The 17,616-nt window shown below is 43.1% G+C and overlaps 1 protein-coding gene across 1 annotated transcript in view; it reads right to left on the reverse strand.

Moving 5' to 3' along the window:
• Positions 1–17,616, reverse strand: part of SPOCK1 (sparc/osteonectin, cwcv and kazal-like domains proteoglycan (testican) 1) — a 527,842-nt gene that overhangs the window by 14,951 nt on the left and 495,275 nt on the right. Inside the window, exons 8-9 of the mRNA XM_011935272.1 lie at positions 5,400–5,516; positions 1,368–1,589 (exon numbers count right to left, since the gene is read on the reverse strand). Of these exons, the coding sequence (XP_011790662.1) occupies positions 1,368–1,589; positions 5,400–5,516 (339 nt within the window). The remainder of the gene's footprint in view (positions 1–1,367; positions 1,590–5,399; positions 5,517–17,616) is intronic.

A 17,616-nucleotide genomic window follows, 5' to 3' on the forward strand; every position in this document is an offset into this window, starting at 1 on the left:
ATATAATTAAATATATATATGAAATGTATATAGCAACTGGATGACCATCCCCAGGGAGGTAATACAGAATTTAAGTGAACAACAAAAGTTTTCCTCTTATGAAGAAAACATAAGAGATAAAGTAAGAAATACCTTTCTAAGCTTTATGGCTTCTTAGAAGCCATAAAATATAGAGAAGCTTGGCTATCTTAAAATTTCTCCCTAACAAAAATGCATGAACTGTAATTTGGGAAAAAAATATTTACAATACCTATGACCAGAGAAGTTCCAATTTCCTTAAAAAACAAACACACAAGAACCTGATAGAAACAATATACAAAGAACATATAGACATTTCAAGAATGTTTCGTATGTACAGATGTTCAACCTAACTCATAAATCAAGAAGCTTGGTAATGCCATAGAGAATAGGTATTCTCATATATTTTTGGTGAAAGTAAAAATTGTTACAACCTCTTTGGAGGTGAGGTCAAACGGGAAATATTGCTCAAATTTTAAAAGGCACATGCCTTTTGACTAGTAATTTTAAGAACATATCTTGAAATCTCATGCACACTTACTTACCTTTCACTGAATGCTCACGTTTTTTGTTGTGTGTGTATTGTCTATGCATCCGTAACTTAAATACTTTCATATTAGCAGCCATCTTCCTTTCCTGGCAGTAAGATGTGCCAGCTATGCCTGTAGTTGTATGTTCTCCCGATGTGGGCCAGTCTCTGCTGGTCCCATTAACTGTGAGTGCCATACTCAGTTGCACCCCCCCAGGCAGAGGGAGGTAAAGTCAGAGCATCTGCCACTGGCTACCTGTCCCTACTCTGAATCCCCCAGCAGGCCGACCTGTCTGACTTTGGGTTATATGAAATAACCCAGTATCTTTTCTTCTATTCTCCAAATCTTGTCTCTTTTTTTCATTAGCTGGAGTTTATTTATAACCAAAATATCCTTGTCTAGGACACTTAGTATAAATCTGAACTTATCCTAGAGAAACTAACAAGTGACTTTCTCAATGAGAATGATATTCATTGTCTCTTACATTTGTAAGGTATTTTTTACATTGAGAGGATTGTGTAGTGAAGGTTTCCATACCCGTCTTATAGAAGAAAAACACAGACAGTTGAGAGACTCCCCCAAAGGGAGGAACAGACAGAAGTAACTGACTCCTTGATTACTACTCTTGGGTTTTCTCGTAAACCACATTAAAAGCAGAAATAAACTGGAAGAAATGAGACTTTGGGCCTGGCATTAAATGGAATGAATTATTTATTCTCTGGCTGTGGCTCTCTGCCTACTTCATAGACATATGCAGTCCTCCTCTGCTCCAGCAAGGCTGTCCTGGGCTAGGGACCCCACCCCTCCATCCCACCTTACCTCCAGGCTTCTGGAAGCAGTAGCACCACTCATTGTTAGACAGCTTGCCATCCTTGAAGGAGTCACAAGAGTTGAAAAGAGGCTTGATACAGGGCTCGTACTTATCCAGGTAGATGGCATTGATCTCCGAATGGTCAAGCAGGAGGTCATAGTTCATGTCCAATTTGTTGAACATCCAGCCCAGGGAGTCCTTGCAGATGGGCAGGATGCTAGTGTCAAACCCTGCCAAGCAAAAGGCACATCTCAGCTGCCACCAAACCTGGTGCTTCTCTCCCTGCTCACTCCCCAGCTTCCTGCCCCAAGAAGATGCCAAGGCCCACCCGACTCCCCTCCTGAGGCTGTTTCCTTCCCCGCATACAGATTTAGTGGTTCTCTAGAATATTTTGTGTTTTCTTGTGTTGCTTTTAAGTGAAATGGTTTAAAAGTCATCATTTGAGGAAAATATGTTCTAAAGGGGAAAAAATCCCCAACATTAACGTATCTGTGACATAAATCTGTGTTTTCATTTGCTTAAAATGGGGTACGCCTGAAAGAAATAATAGAAACATGGTGAGTGAGAGGTATAGCTTGTGGTACCAAAACCTATGCTTTTATATTTCAAAAAATATTGGAAAACCAAAATAAAATATTTTTAAAAGGATAGCAGTGAAATGAAACAATATAGCATAATCCAGAAGCACCGATTGCATCCCAGAGGCCCTTTAAATCCAAGCAGTCTGAACATTAATGGGAAAACAAGCCAGGTGCCTGCCTCTGTTCCCCACTCTTCTCTTCTGCAATCCCCTAAGGAGATCCATGAGATGGAATCCAAATCAACTCAGACAATAATTTCTTTCTTATTTCCCTGGGGGGAGAAAAAGTTGTTTTCTTAAAGAATTATTTGTTTCCACAATGGAAAGTGTATGCACTAAAATAATAACACTTAGCTCAATACTCGGGATATTGAGTCTACTGTAGACATGCCCCAGATTTAAAACTCATCGTTTTTCAGAATCAAAGGTGCCATGCAATCTCAGGTTATTCCACAAACTGGATTTCTAGGGCTAGTTGTATTTTTCTGGAATACCAATGATAAAAGTGAATGTCTGTTGCTATATAGAAAGCATGCTTCTAAGCACTTTGTACTTAATTTTCTCACTGAATCCTTGTAACAGTCCTATGAAATGGTGCTATATCATTTCCACGGTACGGATGAACAGATGAAAAAAATAAGACTCCAGGTCATACAATTGTAGAATGGAGATTCAGACCCCAGCAAGCTTAATCCAGAATCTACATATTCTCAATGACTCCTCTGCTAGTTTTCTGCCTGATTTGATCTTCCTGTCCTGAGGCCATCCAGTTGGCCTAGAGTGTCATGTTTAGGGATGGGCAGTGCAAGGGGGGCCTGATGGGATCAGTTGCCCACAGCCTGGTCATTAAGTTTCTATGTGCATCACTAGGAACCCTTTCTTAGTGAAATGGAGAATACAGTAAAGTGCACCCACTCTTTTTTTTTTTTTTTGAGACGGAGTCTCCCTCTGTTGCCCAGGCTGGAGTGCAGTGGCATAATCTCGGCTGTCTACAAGCTCCGCCTCCTGGGTTCATGCCATTCTCCTACCTCAGCCTCCCGAGTGGCTGGGACTACAGGCGCCCATCACCATGCCCGGCTAATTTTTTGTATTTTTAGCAGAGATGGGGTTTCACCATGTTAGCCAGGATGGTCTCTATCTTCTGACCTCGTGATCCGCCCATCTCAGCCTCCCAAAGTGCTGGATTACAGATGTGAGCCACCACACCCAGCCGTGTATCCACTCTTTTTAAAGCAGCATCTTTGCAGAAAAGTCTTCACTGTCCAGAAGCATAAGTACAGCATCTCCTCCTCTGAGCTCTCTTACAACCCTATGCTTCCCCTCATTGTCCATGCTTGTTAATCAGACTATTAGCTCCCTTAGGGGAAAGACTGTCTTGTGCCCTTCAGCAGCCTCAGGCATGACAGGCATATAGTGCTCAATTAAAAAAAAAAAAATGTTGGGAGGAGATTTCTAGCTATTGTAAACTCTATTGCTTTAAACATAAAATCTTTCCATTTTTAAATTTATTAATATCTTAGAACACATTTTAAAATACCTCCCCTTTTTTTTCCAGAAGAGAGGCTATGGGACATAACGTGGCCCCTTGTTTGACCGAATGTCATGATTATCAGTAGTCTTTGATGATGCTGTCCTCAGGGGCTGCTGAATGAGAGGAAATAATTTACTTTGGCACTACCCAGCTCTACGCTTTTGTATACAATATTTTACCTACTATGCATCAATTTTATAGGATATTGATATTTTAATACATAAGGCAAGAGGAGTTTACTGCTGACTGGTCAGCAAAAAGAAGCCAATCTGGTTGGGCAGTAGTCAAAAAGTCAAGCCCAGCCCGCCCCACCACTACTAGAAAATGGGTGCCTGCATCTTGACATCTGTGGTTGCCTGTCATGCAGGGGAAAGGACAGCAGCCCTTCTTGTTGGCCCCAAGAGTGCAGGACCAAGCAGAGTTCCAGGGTTTCCCCTTCAGAACTCCTAGACTCAAATGCAGCTCACTCCTCTGGCCTTCTGAGCTGACCAAGCATCATTCTTTAACATTCCCTTCACTCCAGTTGCTTCAGGATATCAAACCTAAAAGCCTCTTAGGGGACTCAATTTGCTTCTGAGAAAAGGCAGGTCTTTTGGAGAAATCTCCAGAGACTGGAGGCTGCAAGCAGCTGTTCTCCTCACATCAATCTGCTCTTTGTTGAAAGGTTGTTCAGAAAATCCAAGGGTCAGGCTACTCCTAGTGGATCCAGGGGAAAAAAGTCTTATTTTGCTTTTCCAACAGACCCAACCACCAAGAACCACTTTGGGGACACTTAAATGCTATTTTTTCCTTAAGGTAAAAGATCTCAACTATTAAAATAATTGTCCCCTGGATTGATATTCTCCACTGATATCTCTATGAGCAGCCAAAAATAACTAAAAATTAAGGAGATCATTTTTGTTTTGGCTGAAAAACAGATGCTAGTCAAACTCAGAATCTCAACAGTTGCTACTCTAACTTCTTTCTTACTACATTCAGTACAGGAGCATTACTTTCAGAAATTCCAAACAAGCATGGGATCAGGTGAAATGCTGTTTTAAATGATGTGTTTTTATATTTTGACCAAATAATATCAGAATGGCTAAATAGAAAAGGCTGCGGCCAGACTACATATATCAAATAATTGTGTTTAGTAATCTATTCTGTGCTCATTGGCCACAGTATGGAGCAGCCTATCCCTAACTGCCTTTGAATTAAAGGCATCAAAGAGACTCCATCGACGTGCAAATGTGAGGACCCACTCTCAGTGTTCTCTGCAACTTATAACAAAGCTGAGTATGGTCTCTGCCAACTCATCACCTGATGCTGGGGGGAGGTTCCTTGAGCAATTTGCATGTTATGGATGGGGAGAGGGGACACCTATCTGGGAGTTTCTGTGAAAGACAATGTGCAGTCTGACTATTGTACCAAAAGACATAGCACCAAATATGTTTGCTACAGTGTTACTTCTATTAGCCTAACACTGGCAACAACCTCAGTGTCCCAAAATAAAGATCAAATTAAGTAAATTGTTATCTCCATAAACTGGGATTCTGTGTAGCTATCAGTAGAATACAATTCACAACATGAAAAGATGGTCACATTTCTACATGGTAAATGATCATAAAACAGTCTGGGAAGTATGATCCAAACTATAATTATAAACACACACACAGTTTCATATATGACACCCAAGAAAACCTCAAAGTAGATACCACAGCATGCTTACAGTCATTAAAATGGTGAGATCATATATTTTTTTCAAAATGCCTATACTAAACATTTTTTAATCCAACTTTTTTGAGATTGGGACATAAAGTCAAAGTATATATTTAAGGTAGTGGGTGTTTTTCACCCCCCAAATGATATTGCTAACCCTAAATCACTGTCTAATAAATTGAAACATGATATTTAAAATGAAATAAATGAGCAAAAGTAAAATGGCCTTACTGCCTTGGGCTGTGTTGGAGCTGGTGGGCTTGATGACTCTGTTCGCGTCCTCGTGAAGAGCTCCAAACCAGTCCTTCAGCCGGGAGGCAAGGTTCCGCAACTCCTTGTCTGTGCAGGCTAGAGAAAAGCAAACAGAACAGACAATGGGTCTGGGGGCTTTCTGCCCTCTGTGTGTAGGGCTTCTGGCAAACCATATTCAAAGCAAACTTTTCTATCCAACCATGATATAACTGTTACCTCATGTGGAAAACACCCCAAAGATGCTGTTAGCACAAAGAGTGGGACAAAAAGAAAGCCTAGACCCCCAGAACAAGCAGCCATTGTTCAGAACTTGAATTTAGATGGCCTCTGTGCTGTGAAAGCAAGCTGCGGTGGTCTCATAATTGTGCAGCATCCTCCGAAGATGATCACAGATCACTTTTGCTAACCGCATAAAGCTTGCTCTTGCAGTTTTGCCAGAGTAGATTACATTTTCCACTAAACTCATGCCAACAGATTAACACCTAGGCACAGCTAATGCTCTTAGAGAGAGGCTGCTTAGGACACCAAAAGATCCTATTAATAGCAGACTCTCAATTTTGTTTTAGTCCAAGGTTTGGTTTTGGGGATTGGGCCTATTTTGCTAGCCTTCCAGTGGTCTCATTCTTGACTTTCCACTATAAACAAATGGATGCCTTCTCCATGAAAGTAGTCCTTTCAGCCCATCTATAACTATTTAGCTCATTTCTTAGGGTAAGACAGAATCACTGAGGCAGACACTCCTGAGAACAAGAAAATCCAGACAGATGGATGGGTGGGCAGGTGAGTAGGTAGGTGCAAGCTATTTGAAGGTCTTGTAGAGTGCTAAAACTTGAGGAAAGAAATCCCAAAGGATTAAAAATGGTGCAGAGAAAGGAGTTGACTTTCCCTAGCCCCTCCCTCTTCCCGCAGGGCATACACTAATTCTTGGTACTGAGAAAACCTGCAAAGGGTCCAGGCAGTAGGCTGCTACCAAGACCCAGAGAACCCAGCAATACGTTTGGGGCCTTTAGCATCTGGAGAAACAAATTAAGGTTCTGAGGAGCCAAAATTCCAATGAGTAAAAAGGGACAAAGAATAGAACCCCACATCTGTAACTTCTCCCAAATTCTAAAGCTACAGGAGCAGGCTGCTAAGCAGTTAAGCACAAATGCTATTACAAGGCACAGTCAAGTTCTGAATATCTCATGGTGCTGAAGAGACACAGATTAGGGCTCAGAGCCTACCAGTGCAGAGGGAGCCTGGGGGAATCCCCGGGGTCTTCACTGGAAGCCATAGGGACAGTGATGAAAAAGGAGTAGACACAGTCTCACCAAAACTCCAAGCTAGCCTTCAGTCAACGCAGGCCCTGATTGAATTAAGGTGATCAACCCCCATCAGCCTGCCTTGCAAAGGACAAGGTGAAACTTCTCCAGAAGAAAATAATACCATGCAGATCCTGTCCTCATAATACCATGCAGATCCTGTCCTCATTTTTACATGTGCTTATCAGGCAAGCCCATTTCTCACCCTAGGGCTTGATGGAGAACCCAGCTTCCCAGAGCTCAGGCAGAAAAGGTCTTTCTCCACCCTCCATATTAAAAGAAGGGTGACCAGGCCCTGACTGGGTCTCTGCAACCTGAGGACTCTCATTTACGACACTGCCTTCTGTCCAGGTAGGATCCAGACTCTACACTCTGCAAAGCATGGAATGATTGAGTGTCCGGTGTTTATACCCCAGTTTTTAATGGCCTTAAAACACTGCCTTGCTTTTAATAACTAGGGTTTGCCTGTATTTTAAAACACCAGTCAGGAAACAGCACTGAGAAATGTCTCCACAGGCAGCAAAGAATAACTTCTCAGGAGTCACGCTGGCTGGAATGAATCCCAGCTTTGCCACTCACTGGCTGGGTGACCTCAGACAAGTCAGTGAGCCTCCAGCACCTCGGCTTCCTTATCTGTAAAACTTGGGACAATATGGTTATATAACTAAAAATCAGACAATGTATATAAAGTTCTTAGCAAAGTACATGATATATGGTAATTACTCAGTATGTGCCACCTATGATTTTGATTATTATTGCTATCGCTATTTTTAAACTAAAGATTTATAGTTAACATAAGGGCTACCATCACAGCATTCAGAAAACCAACAACAAATCCACCTACACACAACTGGCTTTAGCCACATAGGAAATAAGTAAAAATAGATGCTTGTGTTATCTAGTAAGCTGCCATTAGCCATATATGGCTATTTACATTAATTAAAATTTAGGCCAGGTGTGGTGGCTCACGCCTGTAATCCCAGCACTTTGGGAGGCAGTGGATCACCTGAGGTCAGGAGGTCTAGACCAGCCTGGCCAACATGGTAAAACCCTGTCTCTGCTCAAAATACAAAATTAGCCAGTCATGGTGGTGCATGCCTGTGATCCCAGCTATTTGGGAGGCTGAGGCAGGAGATTCGCTTGAACCTGGGAGGCAGAGGTTGTGGTGAGCTGAGATTGTGCCTCTGCACTCCAGCCTAGGCAACAAGAGCAGAAACTCAGTCTCAAAAATAAAAATTTTTAAAAATCTAATAGATAGTTCCACTGCATTCAACAGCCCCACACAGCTAGTGACCTCTACACTGGACAGCACAGATGCAGAATCTTACCACCTCAGCAGGTTGTCGTGCTGGGCAGCACTGAATTAGGTTAGTGATCATTTTGGGCTAACTTTCTGGAGCATCCTCATGATATTCTGCCATCCAAGTTTGTTCCCATACTTCTTCCCTTCAGCTGTTTAAGATGAGCCGAGAAAGAAGATAAGCCCCCACAAACCAGGAACCAGCATCTCTTGCTAAGTCATGCTCCCAAATAGTAGGGAAGGTAGTTATTTAGTTGTTACGAAGGTGGAGAATCCTGGCTTAGCCCAGATGCCAAGGCAGATCCTCAGGAGCAGGCCCTCCCGACACGCTTATTGGCCCCAACTCAGAACCTTGTGAACCTAGGTGTTCACTTTTCTGACACTGTCCTGCTCTAAGCAGGAGAGGATGTGGCCCGTTTTTCTAAGGGAAATAGGTTGTGCACTGCCTAGTCAATTTAACATTTGAAAATGGGCAATTAATAGCCTCTATTTTTTCTCTATTGCCATGCACACCATCTATTCTAAATGTTCTCTGAACAGAGAAAATTGCCAAGTCAACGTGCAGAGGAAATCTCATGCTTCAAGATAAATTAGTCAGTCGTGTTTAACTAAATCCTGACAGATGTGCAGGTAATCTGTATCCTTACAAGACTGCTGGATTTTCCACAGGCTCCCCAAAGTACACAAGCCTTGGATGTCTGATGGAATCAGGCACTGGAATCCTGAAAGAATGAATCTGTCACTCAGGAACAAGTTCACTAGCAGGGAGCCACTGGCGTGGGTCGAGAGAGATCAGAAACCCGAAATGGAGAGAGGAGGCTCTCAATTACTGGGCCCTGTTCACTTACAGCATCTTCAACCAAATGGTCCTTATGAGAAGAAAGTCAGGCACAGATTGCCTGGAACTTGATACATCCCAAAGAAGGAAATAATCAAAGGCAACAGCCTGCAGAGGGCTATTTGTTCAGATTTGGTATTCCAGTCACAACACACAGGCCAGTGATGGGAGAAAAGTGCCCACCTTTTAAGGCGCTTATCACCGCCCCCAATAAAGGTGTAAACGGGGGACTGAAGCTGTCAGAAGTGGGGACCCAGAGGACACATCCCACACATTTAGTACATTCCTAGGGAAAAGTAATATATGTGGGGTGAAAAATATAGTCATATATCCCCCTGCTATTCTGGTGCCATTCTGGCATTCTACCCTGTGGCAATCCCAGCAATCTCTAGAGAGGGGTCCTGGCGAGAGGAGCAGGGCACTCGGGTTACCAGTATCAGACTCTTCAGAGGAAAAGACAGTGCTTTCTTGGGAGAGGATTTGGATTAATCATGAAGACCAAGACCTGCTTTCTTGTGCTCTCCTTACCCTCCTGGGTGGACACATACCAGCTAGCCCTCTAATTCTCCCATTATTCAATTACATTCCCTCCACCCTCCATCCTGGTTTCAGCTTGCTTTTCATTGCTCTTGTGCTCCCAGTTCTCTCCTCAGCATCCTACTGAGAGGTGAAGCCAGCTAGACTTCCTGAGTCGAGTGGGGACTTGGAGAATTTTTCTGTCTTACAAGAGGATTGTAAAATGCACCAATCAGTGCTCTGTAGCTAGCAAGGGGATTGTAAAATGCACCAATCAGTGCTCTGTAGCTAGCAAGAGGATTATAAAATGCACCAATCAGCACTCTGTAGCTAGCAAGGGGATTGTAAAATGCACCAATTGGCAGGATCCTAAAAGTAGCCTATCGCAGGGAGGATTGAAAAAAGGACACTCTGATGGGACAGAAACAGAACACGGGAGGGGAAAAATAAGGGAATAAAAGCTGGCCACCCCAGCCAGCAGCAGCAACCCGCTCAGTTCCCCTTCCACACTGTGGAAGCTTTGTTCTTTTGCTCTTAACAATAAACCTTGCTACTGCTCACTCTTTGGGTCCATGCCATATTTAAGAGCTGTAACACTCACCACAAAGGTCCATGGCTTCATACTTGAAGTCAGCGAGACCATTGGAAGGAACCAACTCCGGACACACTACTTCTCAATGATGTTTCCCCACTTGCCCTCCTGTTTCTACAGGTTGTGACGTATCATTTTTACACAATCTCCATCTGCTCCAACAGGGCGGGTGTGTGAGCCACGTCTCTGGGATCCACTCCCTGGCCTCATATCTGCTTCTTCCCATTGTCAGAAAATGGTACCAGCAGATACTCATATTCTCAGGGCAAACACTTGGGAATTGTCCTGGTTCACAGTGAAAAAGTTCACTCCTTATCTCCACTGCCTCTATTCTAGTCTCCAATGCCACCACTACCTCCCACCAGGATAACTGGAACAGGCTCCTAATCGGTCTCCCATCTTGCCCCCTCCCCTCCATGTTCCCTTCTCCATCCAGCAGCCAAAGTGATCTTTCTAAAATGGACATTTGATCAAGTCACCCTCCTGCTTGAGACACTTCAGAGGCTCCAGTTATTCTGTAGGTTAAGTCCAAACTCCATAATGTGAGCTAAATGGCCTGTAGGACACACTCACTGAAAAACCGAATCTCTCTTCTATATCTGTTCCTCCTCAACCTTCATGCTCTGGCCTTACTGCCCCTCCGACATACTCTTCCACTGGGAAACAAACACCTCTTCCTTCTGCCTTTGTAATGCCAATTCCTCCATCAGATCTCGGCTTTAGAGTGACATTTTCTTAGAGGACTTCCCTACTCCTCAAACTTGAGATTTCCCTTTTCTGTGCTCCCAATGCCTTGTTTCTCTGATGGCATTCATAACACCCATCTCGTTCAATGCCCATTTCTCCCCTAGACCATAACAACATAAAACATGCCCTGACTCTGCCCAGCACTGAGGACCCAGCATCTAACACAGTCAGTTCCTGGCATGAAGAAAGTTCTCAATACACACCTATTGACTGAATACAATCACCCTTTTACTGCCTTTTGTAAACTTCAATTTTTCCATCTGCAAAATGGTGTAATAAAACTTAGCTCATAGCATACTACATGGAATACGATGAGACAATATTAGTAAAATATAGCTCACAGCTACTGGCATATAGCAGGAACTCAATAAATTTATATTCCCCTTCTCATATCCCAACTGTCTGCATAATATGTTAGAATTTTATGGTTATGCTTTTTTTAAGCCTGAGGAGATGCTTGTGATATAAAGAATAACATCTCTCCTTATTTTACACGTGGGTCAGTAGAAGTCCAAGAAATACAGGTTGCAATATCTGTCTGCTGTGGATAAGTTCCAGGATTGGGAGACTGGTCTGACTTCCCCACACCTGTATTCTTAGCACTTGCTCTAAGGTGGTATGTAATAGTTGTTCAAAAATATATTTATCACCATAAGTATATTTTAAATGAATGAACAATAGATCACAGACTCCTAGCATTGAACAGCTATTAAGTGGAAGAGACAGGATTTGAATCAGGCTGTCATCTTGCTGGGCCATCCCCATATGCAGGACTTACTTCCTGGGTATGTTGGTCTTGTGGGCAGTGAATACTAACCTAACAATTCATATATTTCATCCATACTCTGGGTTGAAAAAAATCAAACTGTCAGGCCTTGCCTTGTGTAGGAAGCTCTGCCAATGATGCAGGTGAGGTAGCTAGCTGAGCAATATAGGACAGAGGGAAAGCAAGTAGGCTCTCGCCTTTGTCAGCTTTGGTGTGAGAACAATGGTCTTTTGGAAGAACTGCGAACAGCCTGCTGCCTGTGTTACATGTGGCCACTGGGGCTTCATTAGAGAAAAGTATAGTGCCATTGCACATTACTCCAAAATGTGGAAAAAGACAGCTCCCTCCCCCAGGAAAGCACAGCACTCAGGCAGAGAAGGGCCCAGGTAATTTGGTGCTCTCCCAGTGGACTTTTCCTGTCTGTTTGGAAAATATGAACAAAACGCAATAAGCGAGTGTAAATAAGGCACATTCAGTCTCTATGGAAAGTACATAGCCCTGGGAAGAAAATGTGATCGCTCTCCACCTGGCCACCTTTGCCCCCTCCACCCAAGGCATGGAGCTTTAAATGGCTTTAAGCTAGACTGGATTTGAATGCAGACAGTGTTAAAACAAAGCTTGGAGTGCAGCATGAGGAACGCAGCTGATGGGAGGGAGAAGGAGGCACTGTTGCCAATACTGTAGCACACAGAAGCTGCTACAGGGTTACTTGGTGGAGTTGTAAGGGGGAAGGGGAGCTCTAAGTTATTAGTATTTGCTTATGTGGCAATTAGACTCCCCAGACAGTAGTCTTGGGAGGAAAGAGGGATTGCTTCTTACCTGGATGAGTGCCAGTGGTCTGGCTCTGCCTGTACCCTGGGACCCCACTGTCCCCTTCTCCCTGGCCCCTGTGTCTTCCCTCAGACAAAGCCAGGGGCTAGTGAAGAGCTAGTGAGGAAGTTTCAAAATAGGTATTGGCTTTGAAAGTGGAGAGATAGGAGCTAGGAAATCCAAGCGTCTTTGAAAAACGCTCCCAAAGGCTATAACTGGCGTTCCATGCTGGTCTCAGCTCACTGATGACTTCAGGGGCTGAATGACAGTCTAAAAAGCCCTTTCTGAGGATTTGACAAAAAAGGGGAAGACAAGGAAACAATCAGTGGGATAAAAAAACATTTGGGAGATGAGATAAAAAATGGAAAGGTAGACAGGATAGAAATCTTTTATTCAAAGCTATAGTGTTACTATCTAATAGAGTAAGAAGTGGCAAGCAAGTGTGAGTGAGCGTGTCTCTGTTAGAAATCCTAACTGAAGCCACATTTGAACATCCAATTGGGGATGTCCGAAAATGGCAAATCTGACACACAGGCATCAGAGAATATCTATAAATCTCTGTTGGAGAACCAATTACTGGTATATTCTTGTAATGCATGAAATCTTTCCGCTAAGGAACCAAAGGATAAAAATAACCCTACCCCACTCCTCCCCTTCTGTCACAGGACCAGCCCCTCTCTCTCAGGCAAACCTCACCAATGCAGTCTCAGGCCTTTAGCAGAAGTGAATATGAAGACAATCAGAATTTAATTTAAACTTTAGTGCCTCCAAAGGTGATTAAGGAGTTGGGCGAGACTCAAGTTCTCTTTGGGAGCAGGCTGGGAGGCCTCTCAGAAATGGAGACCTGATGCTGATTCTTTCAAACTAATCTCCTTCAGCCCTCCTAGGTGCTGTTGTGAAGAATTACTTAATCAGAGCAGCCCTGGATCAATGTGCTCAGAGTGTTTGCAATTAGTAGCTCCTGTAGAAGGTCCAGCTGAGCCTTCCTTAGAGCAGAGATGAGTTGAGATGAAATAACACTTTCCAGAGTCTGGGTTCAAGCAAACACAAGGGTGCCTTCCTGAACAGCCTTGCCTGGGTTGGGTCTTTTCCCTGCATCATGTTGTTCTCAGGCTGCTGGAAGCCTTCAGCAGCAAGTGTCTGTCTCCCAGTACAGGACGGTATGCTCCTCCTCACCGACAGGGACCAGGTCCCTCCTGTCATTCAATATCTAAGCAAAGAGAAGGTGCCCCAGTGCTGGAAAAATGTGTAGGAACACCAAGGAGAAGATGCTGCATGCCACGGGAGCATGCATGTGGAGAAAGAGTGAGTCGACAATTCCCTTAGGAACATGGGCCCCAATAAACTTGAATGCAAACAGGTGAAGGTTGATTCTGCTTCCCACAGTCATTCTGCCTTAAAAGCTTAAAAGCATGGTGGCTCATGCCTGTAATCCCAGCACTTTGGGAGGCCGAATCACTTGAGGTCAGGAGTTTGAGACCAGCCTGGCCAACATGGTGAAACCCTGTCTCTACTAAAAATACAAAAATTATCTGGGCGTGGTGGCAGGCGCCTGTAATCCCAGCTACTGTGAAGGCTGAGGTTACAGTGAGCCAATATCATGCCACTGCACTCTAGCCTAGAAGACAAAGTGAAACTCCATCTCAAAAAATAAATAAAAGATAAAAACAAAAAGTAGACTCTGGAGTCAGACAGGGCTGAATGCAGATCCCAGTGGTGCCATCCTCACTGAGACTATGGACATGTTATTTTTTAATCTTCAGTTTCCTCATCTCTAGAATGAAGGTGATAACAGAACTAGTGTTAGGATCATGGGGAGAATGAAACTGTAATAGAATGCACTTAAGTGCTCAGCACCAGGCTTGCCGTGTGGTAGCGCCAGGCCATACTCAGTAGCTGTTGGCTGTGATCTGATTTGTGTTTGTGGACCCAGAGCAGCATGGTGATCCTACAAATAGAAAAGTATGGGAATCAAGATCATGCATGTGATGTTTTCACAGGAGACCACCACATGAAGCCATCCAGCAAGATAGGAATCTTTTCTACTGCTTTTCAGAGAAGGTGGATGGTATCTCCCAGGTCCTATGGATGGTAAACGGCAAAACTGGAATTCAAGCCCAGCTCTCTCAACTAGAGGTTCACTCATCTGCTCATCTGTGACAACCCCATTTTCCCCAAAGGCATCTGTGTCTGCTCTTCCACTAGGCGTGCTGAGCACCTCCTCCACAAGCTACAGATCATGCACTTGAGTGCAAGGTTGGGACCGACACTCCCTCAGACTTCCAGCTCTCACAACCCGCAGTGTATAAGTTATTGCTCTTCACGCAAGCTCCTGCTCTTCTCTGATCCCCTGCTTTTTCATCTGTAAAATGGGAATAATGGTTGTGGTGAGCATTTTGCTTTCAAATACTGACAGGCAGCCACTATTTAGTCTCTTCCAAGGAGCATCAGAGGCTGGGAACACTTACCCTTGAGAGGCTGATAGATAATAGGCTCCTTGCCATAAGCAGTTTTGTAATAGAAAATACAATAGGAGCTTACTGAAGGGATTTAAAAAACATATACAAGGTGAATTGCCTTTCTAATTGGAGATCATCTAACAGAGATCTTTGAGCCAGGTTATGCCTGCTCAAATTAAATTGCGTTATATGTAATTCCACCTTTTACTTTTCACTGCCTAAAACATCAATATATATGCGTGTTCTCTTATCCTTAGAGAATGTATCATTTTATGTAAAAACAGGCATGAGCAAAGGAATTAGGTGTCATTATTCAGGAACGTGCTAATAAAGTCTTTAAAAAGCAATCTTTGGAAGAGTTTAAAATACTGACATTAAACTTGGAAAAAGATGAGTTATACTAATTAATGGTACAATCTACAAGCAAAGATGGATAAATTTCCCTATTAAACCCATTAAGACTATTCTAGGTAAGCTGATTTGAGGAGACTTTAATGTTTCCCTTGATTCTAATGATAATCTTTCATCTGGAAAAAGAAACACATTTAGAACTTGTATAACATCTGTAAATGTGCATGAGTGGAATAATGCTTATTTTTTTTCTCCCTGAATAATCTAGATCAGGGAAGTTAGATGAAATAAGCTTTTAAAGCTTCTGATAAAATCCACAGCCATTTTTACGCTCTGGGGCAAAAAAAAAAAAATTATTGAATATGTAAAATATTGGTTTAAAATGCCAAGTCTGGCTTTAATTGTGTTCCCTAGCCAGTGGGTCAGCATTTTCCTACATGGGAGACCTGAAATCGATTAGCAGCATCATACCAGCAGTTTTACTGAAGGATTTCATGGCTAACCAGACTTTTTAGGCCCTCAACTAATAAAGACTAAGCTGCAGAAATGACAACTGCTGTTCTCACCTAAAATCAGCAATGGCAAATGCTCTGAGATGGGGGTGTAAAACAGGCTCAACCTGGACTACTGAGAGAGCCGTTGCGGGGAGGGGAAGAACAGAGTCCTGGGAAAGGGGCTAGGTGATGATGCCTAATTCCTTCACGGGCCATCCCACTGTGGAGAGCCAGACTGAGTGTCTGAGAGTCATTTTGCCTTGTGTTTATGTATGAGCTCAACTGGCCAATAGCAGTCAGTTAAGGCTTCCTGGAGAAGGCAAGAATTGAGCTGAGGCTCATATGCAGGGAGGACTTAGAAAGGAAGAAGACATTCTAGGCAGGCCTTAGAAATAATGAGGAGCCCACTTTGAAGAAAGTGATTTATTTTTAATGCTCTGCTCAAATTAAATATCCCATTTCTAAATCAACAATGTATATAAAATCATAAGTTGGGGCCAGGTGCAGTGGCCCATGCCTGTAGTCCCAGCACTTTAGAAGGCTCAGGAGGGTAGATCACCTGAGGCCAGGAGTTCGAGACTAGCCTGGCCAACATGGTGAAACTTTGTCTCTACTCAAAATACAAAAAATTAGCCAGGCATGGTGGCACACACCTGTAATCCCAGCTACTCAGGAGGCTGAGGCAGGAGAATCACTTGAACCCAGGAGGCGGAGGTTGCAGTGAGCCAAGATGGTGCCACTGCACTCCAGACTGGATGACAGAATGAGACTCCATCTCAAAAATAAATAAATAAATAAATCATAAGTTGTATAAATATGCATATATGTTCTACATATCTGTTTAAGCTATTCCACTATATTTCATAATATACATGCATACATACATCTCAAGGGATGACTTCTGACAAAGGTAGCACTGCTTGTTCCAGGGCTGATATATGAACTTATATCTGTAAGAGGTTGTTGACAGAAGATGTCTTTTTAGGGTATATACAAGTCTGTATTTCTAATGAGCAATTTCTGTCCAGTTTGATCTGCTCAAATTCAAAAACCAAATCTAGGTATTATTGAAAAATTTTAGTTTCTATATTTTTCAATCCCAAAAGTATCAAAATATGCATGTATGTTTTTACACTTAAACAACTTAAATTGTTATTTAATGGAGCAGAAAGCCATAATTGGTAGAGGACCAAGCTTGGGATTTGAGATCAGATCCTGAAGGTGATAGGAATCTTAGGAGGTGTCTGGAACCTGGGAATGGCCCTTTCATTTGGGAGTGGGAGGAGAACATTGGTACACTTTCATTCACAGATTACATGGGGAGGATCAGGCATAGACTTAAAATGAATGCAGAGAACCATGAGTTCCTCTTAATTCCCCCCCACTACTCTACCATTGCCCTGGTTTAGAGTGGATGGTGCCATGGGGATATGTGCTGATGGAAGGGTGGTAGCATTGACTCTGTCTTGCAACAAAGGTCCAGCAACATCTCCAGGGGTGCCAGAGTCTAAGGTAAGATGGTGGACATTGAGCTGGAGTTGAAAATTCCTACTTGGAATTGAGACCAGAACAGAATAATCCTGGAGATGCCTGGACCAGATGCAGCAGGACACCTGCATTATAGTGCCTCCAGTGAACAAGCTGATGAAGGAGGAAGATAGATAAGTGAGGATCTAGAGACAAACTACCTCTTGAAACCATAAAGGCATTTTAGACTCTTCCAAATTCTGCTTGTTTGGGTGTACGGCTTACTACTCTTCTCACTCTTCAGGTCATGCAACTCTCTCAATCATCTCCCCTTCTCCCGAGGGCATGATTAGGTATAGTGACTTGGCATGAGAAGTAGCTGGCATTCAAGCCTCAAGCGACGTCCTCTGGGCTCAGAGAGGATTGTGTGAATAGCACAGTGATGAAATGTTTGCTATTATTATTATCTCTATTTCTAGTAAAACTGCTGTATTTGATCTAAATTGCCTATTTAGAGATCCAGTATCTAACAACGCAGCATGACATAGCTAGTAA

Source organism: Colobus angolensis, unplaced genomic scaffold (assembly GCF_000951035.1).
Source record: "Colobus angolensis palliatus isolate OR3802 unplaced genomic scaffold, Cang.pa_1.0 Scaffold142, whole genome shotgun sequence".
Lineage (NCBI taxonomy): Eukaryota > Metazoa > Chordata > Mammalia > Primates > Cercopithecidae > Colobus > Colobus angolensis.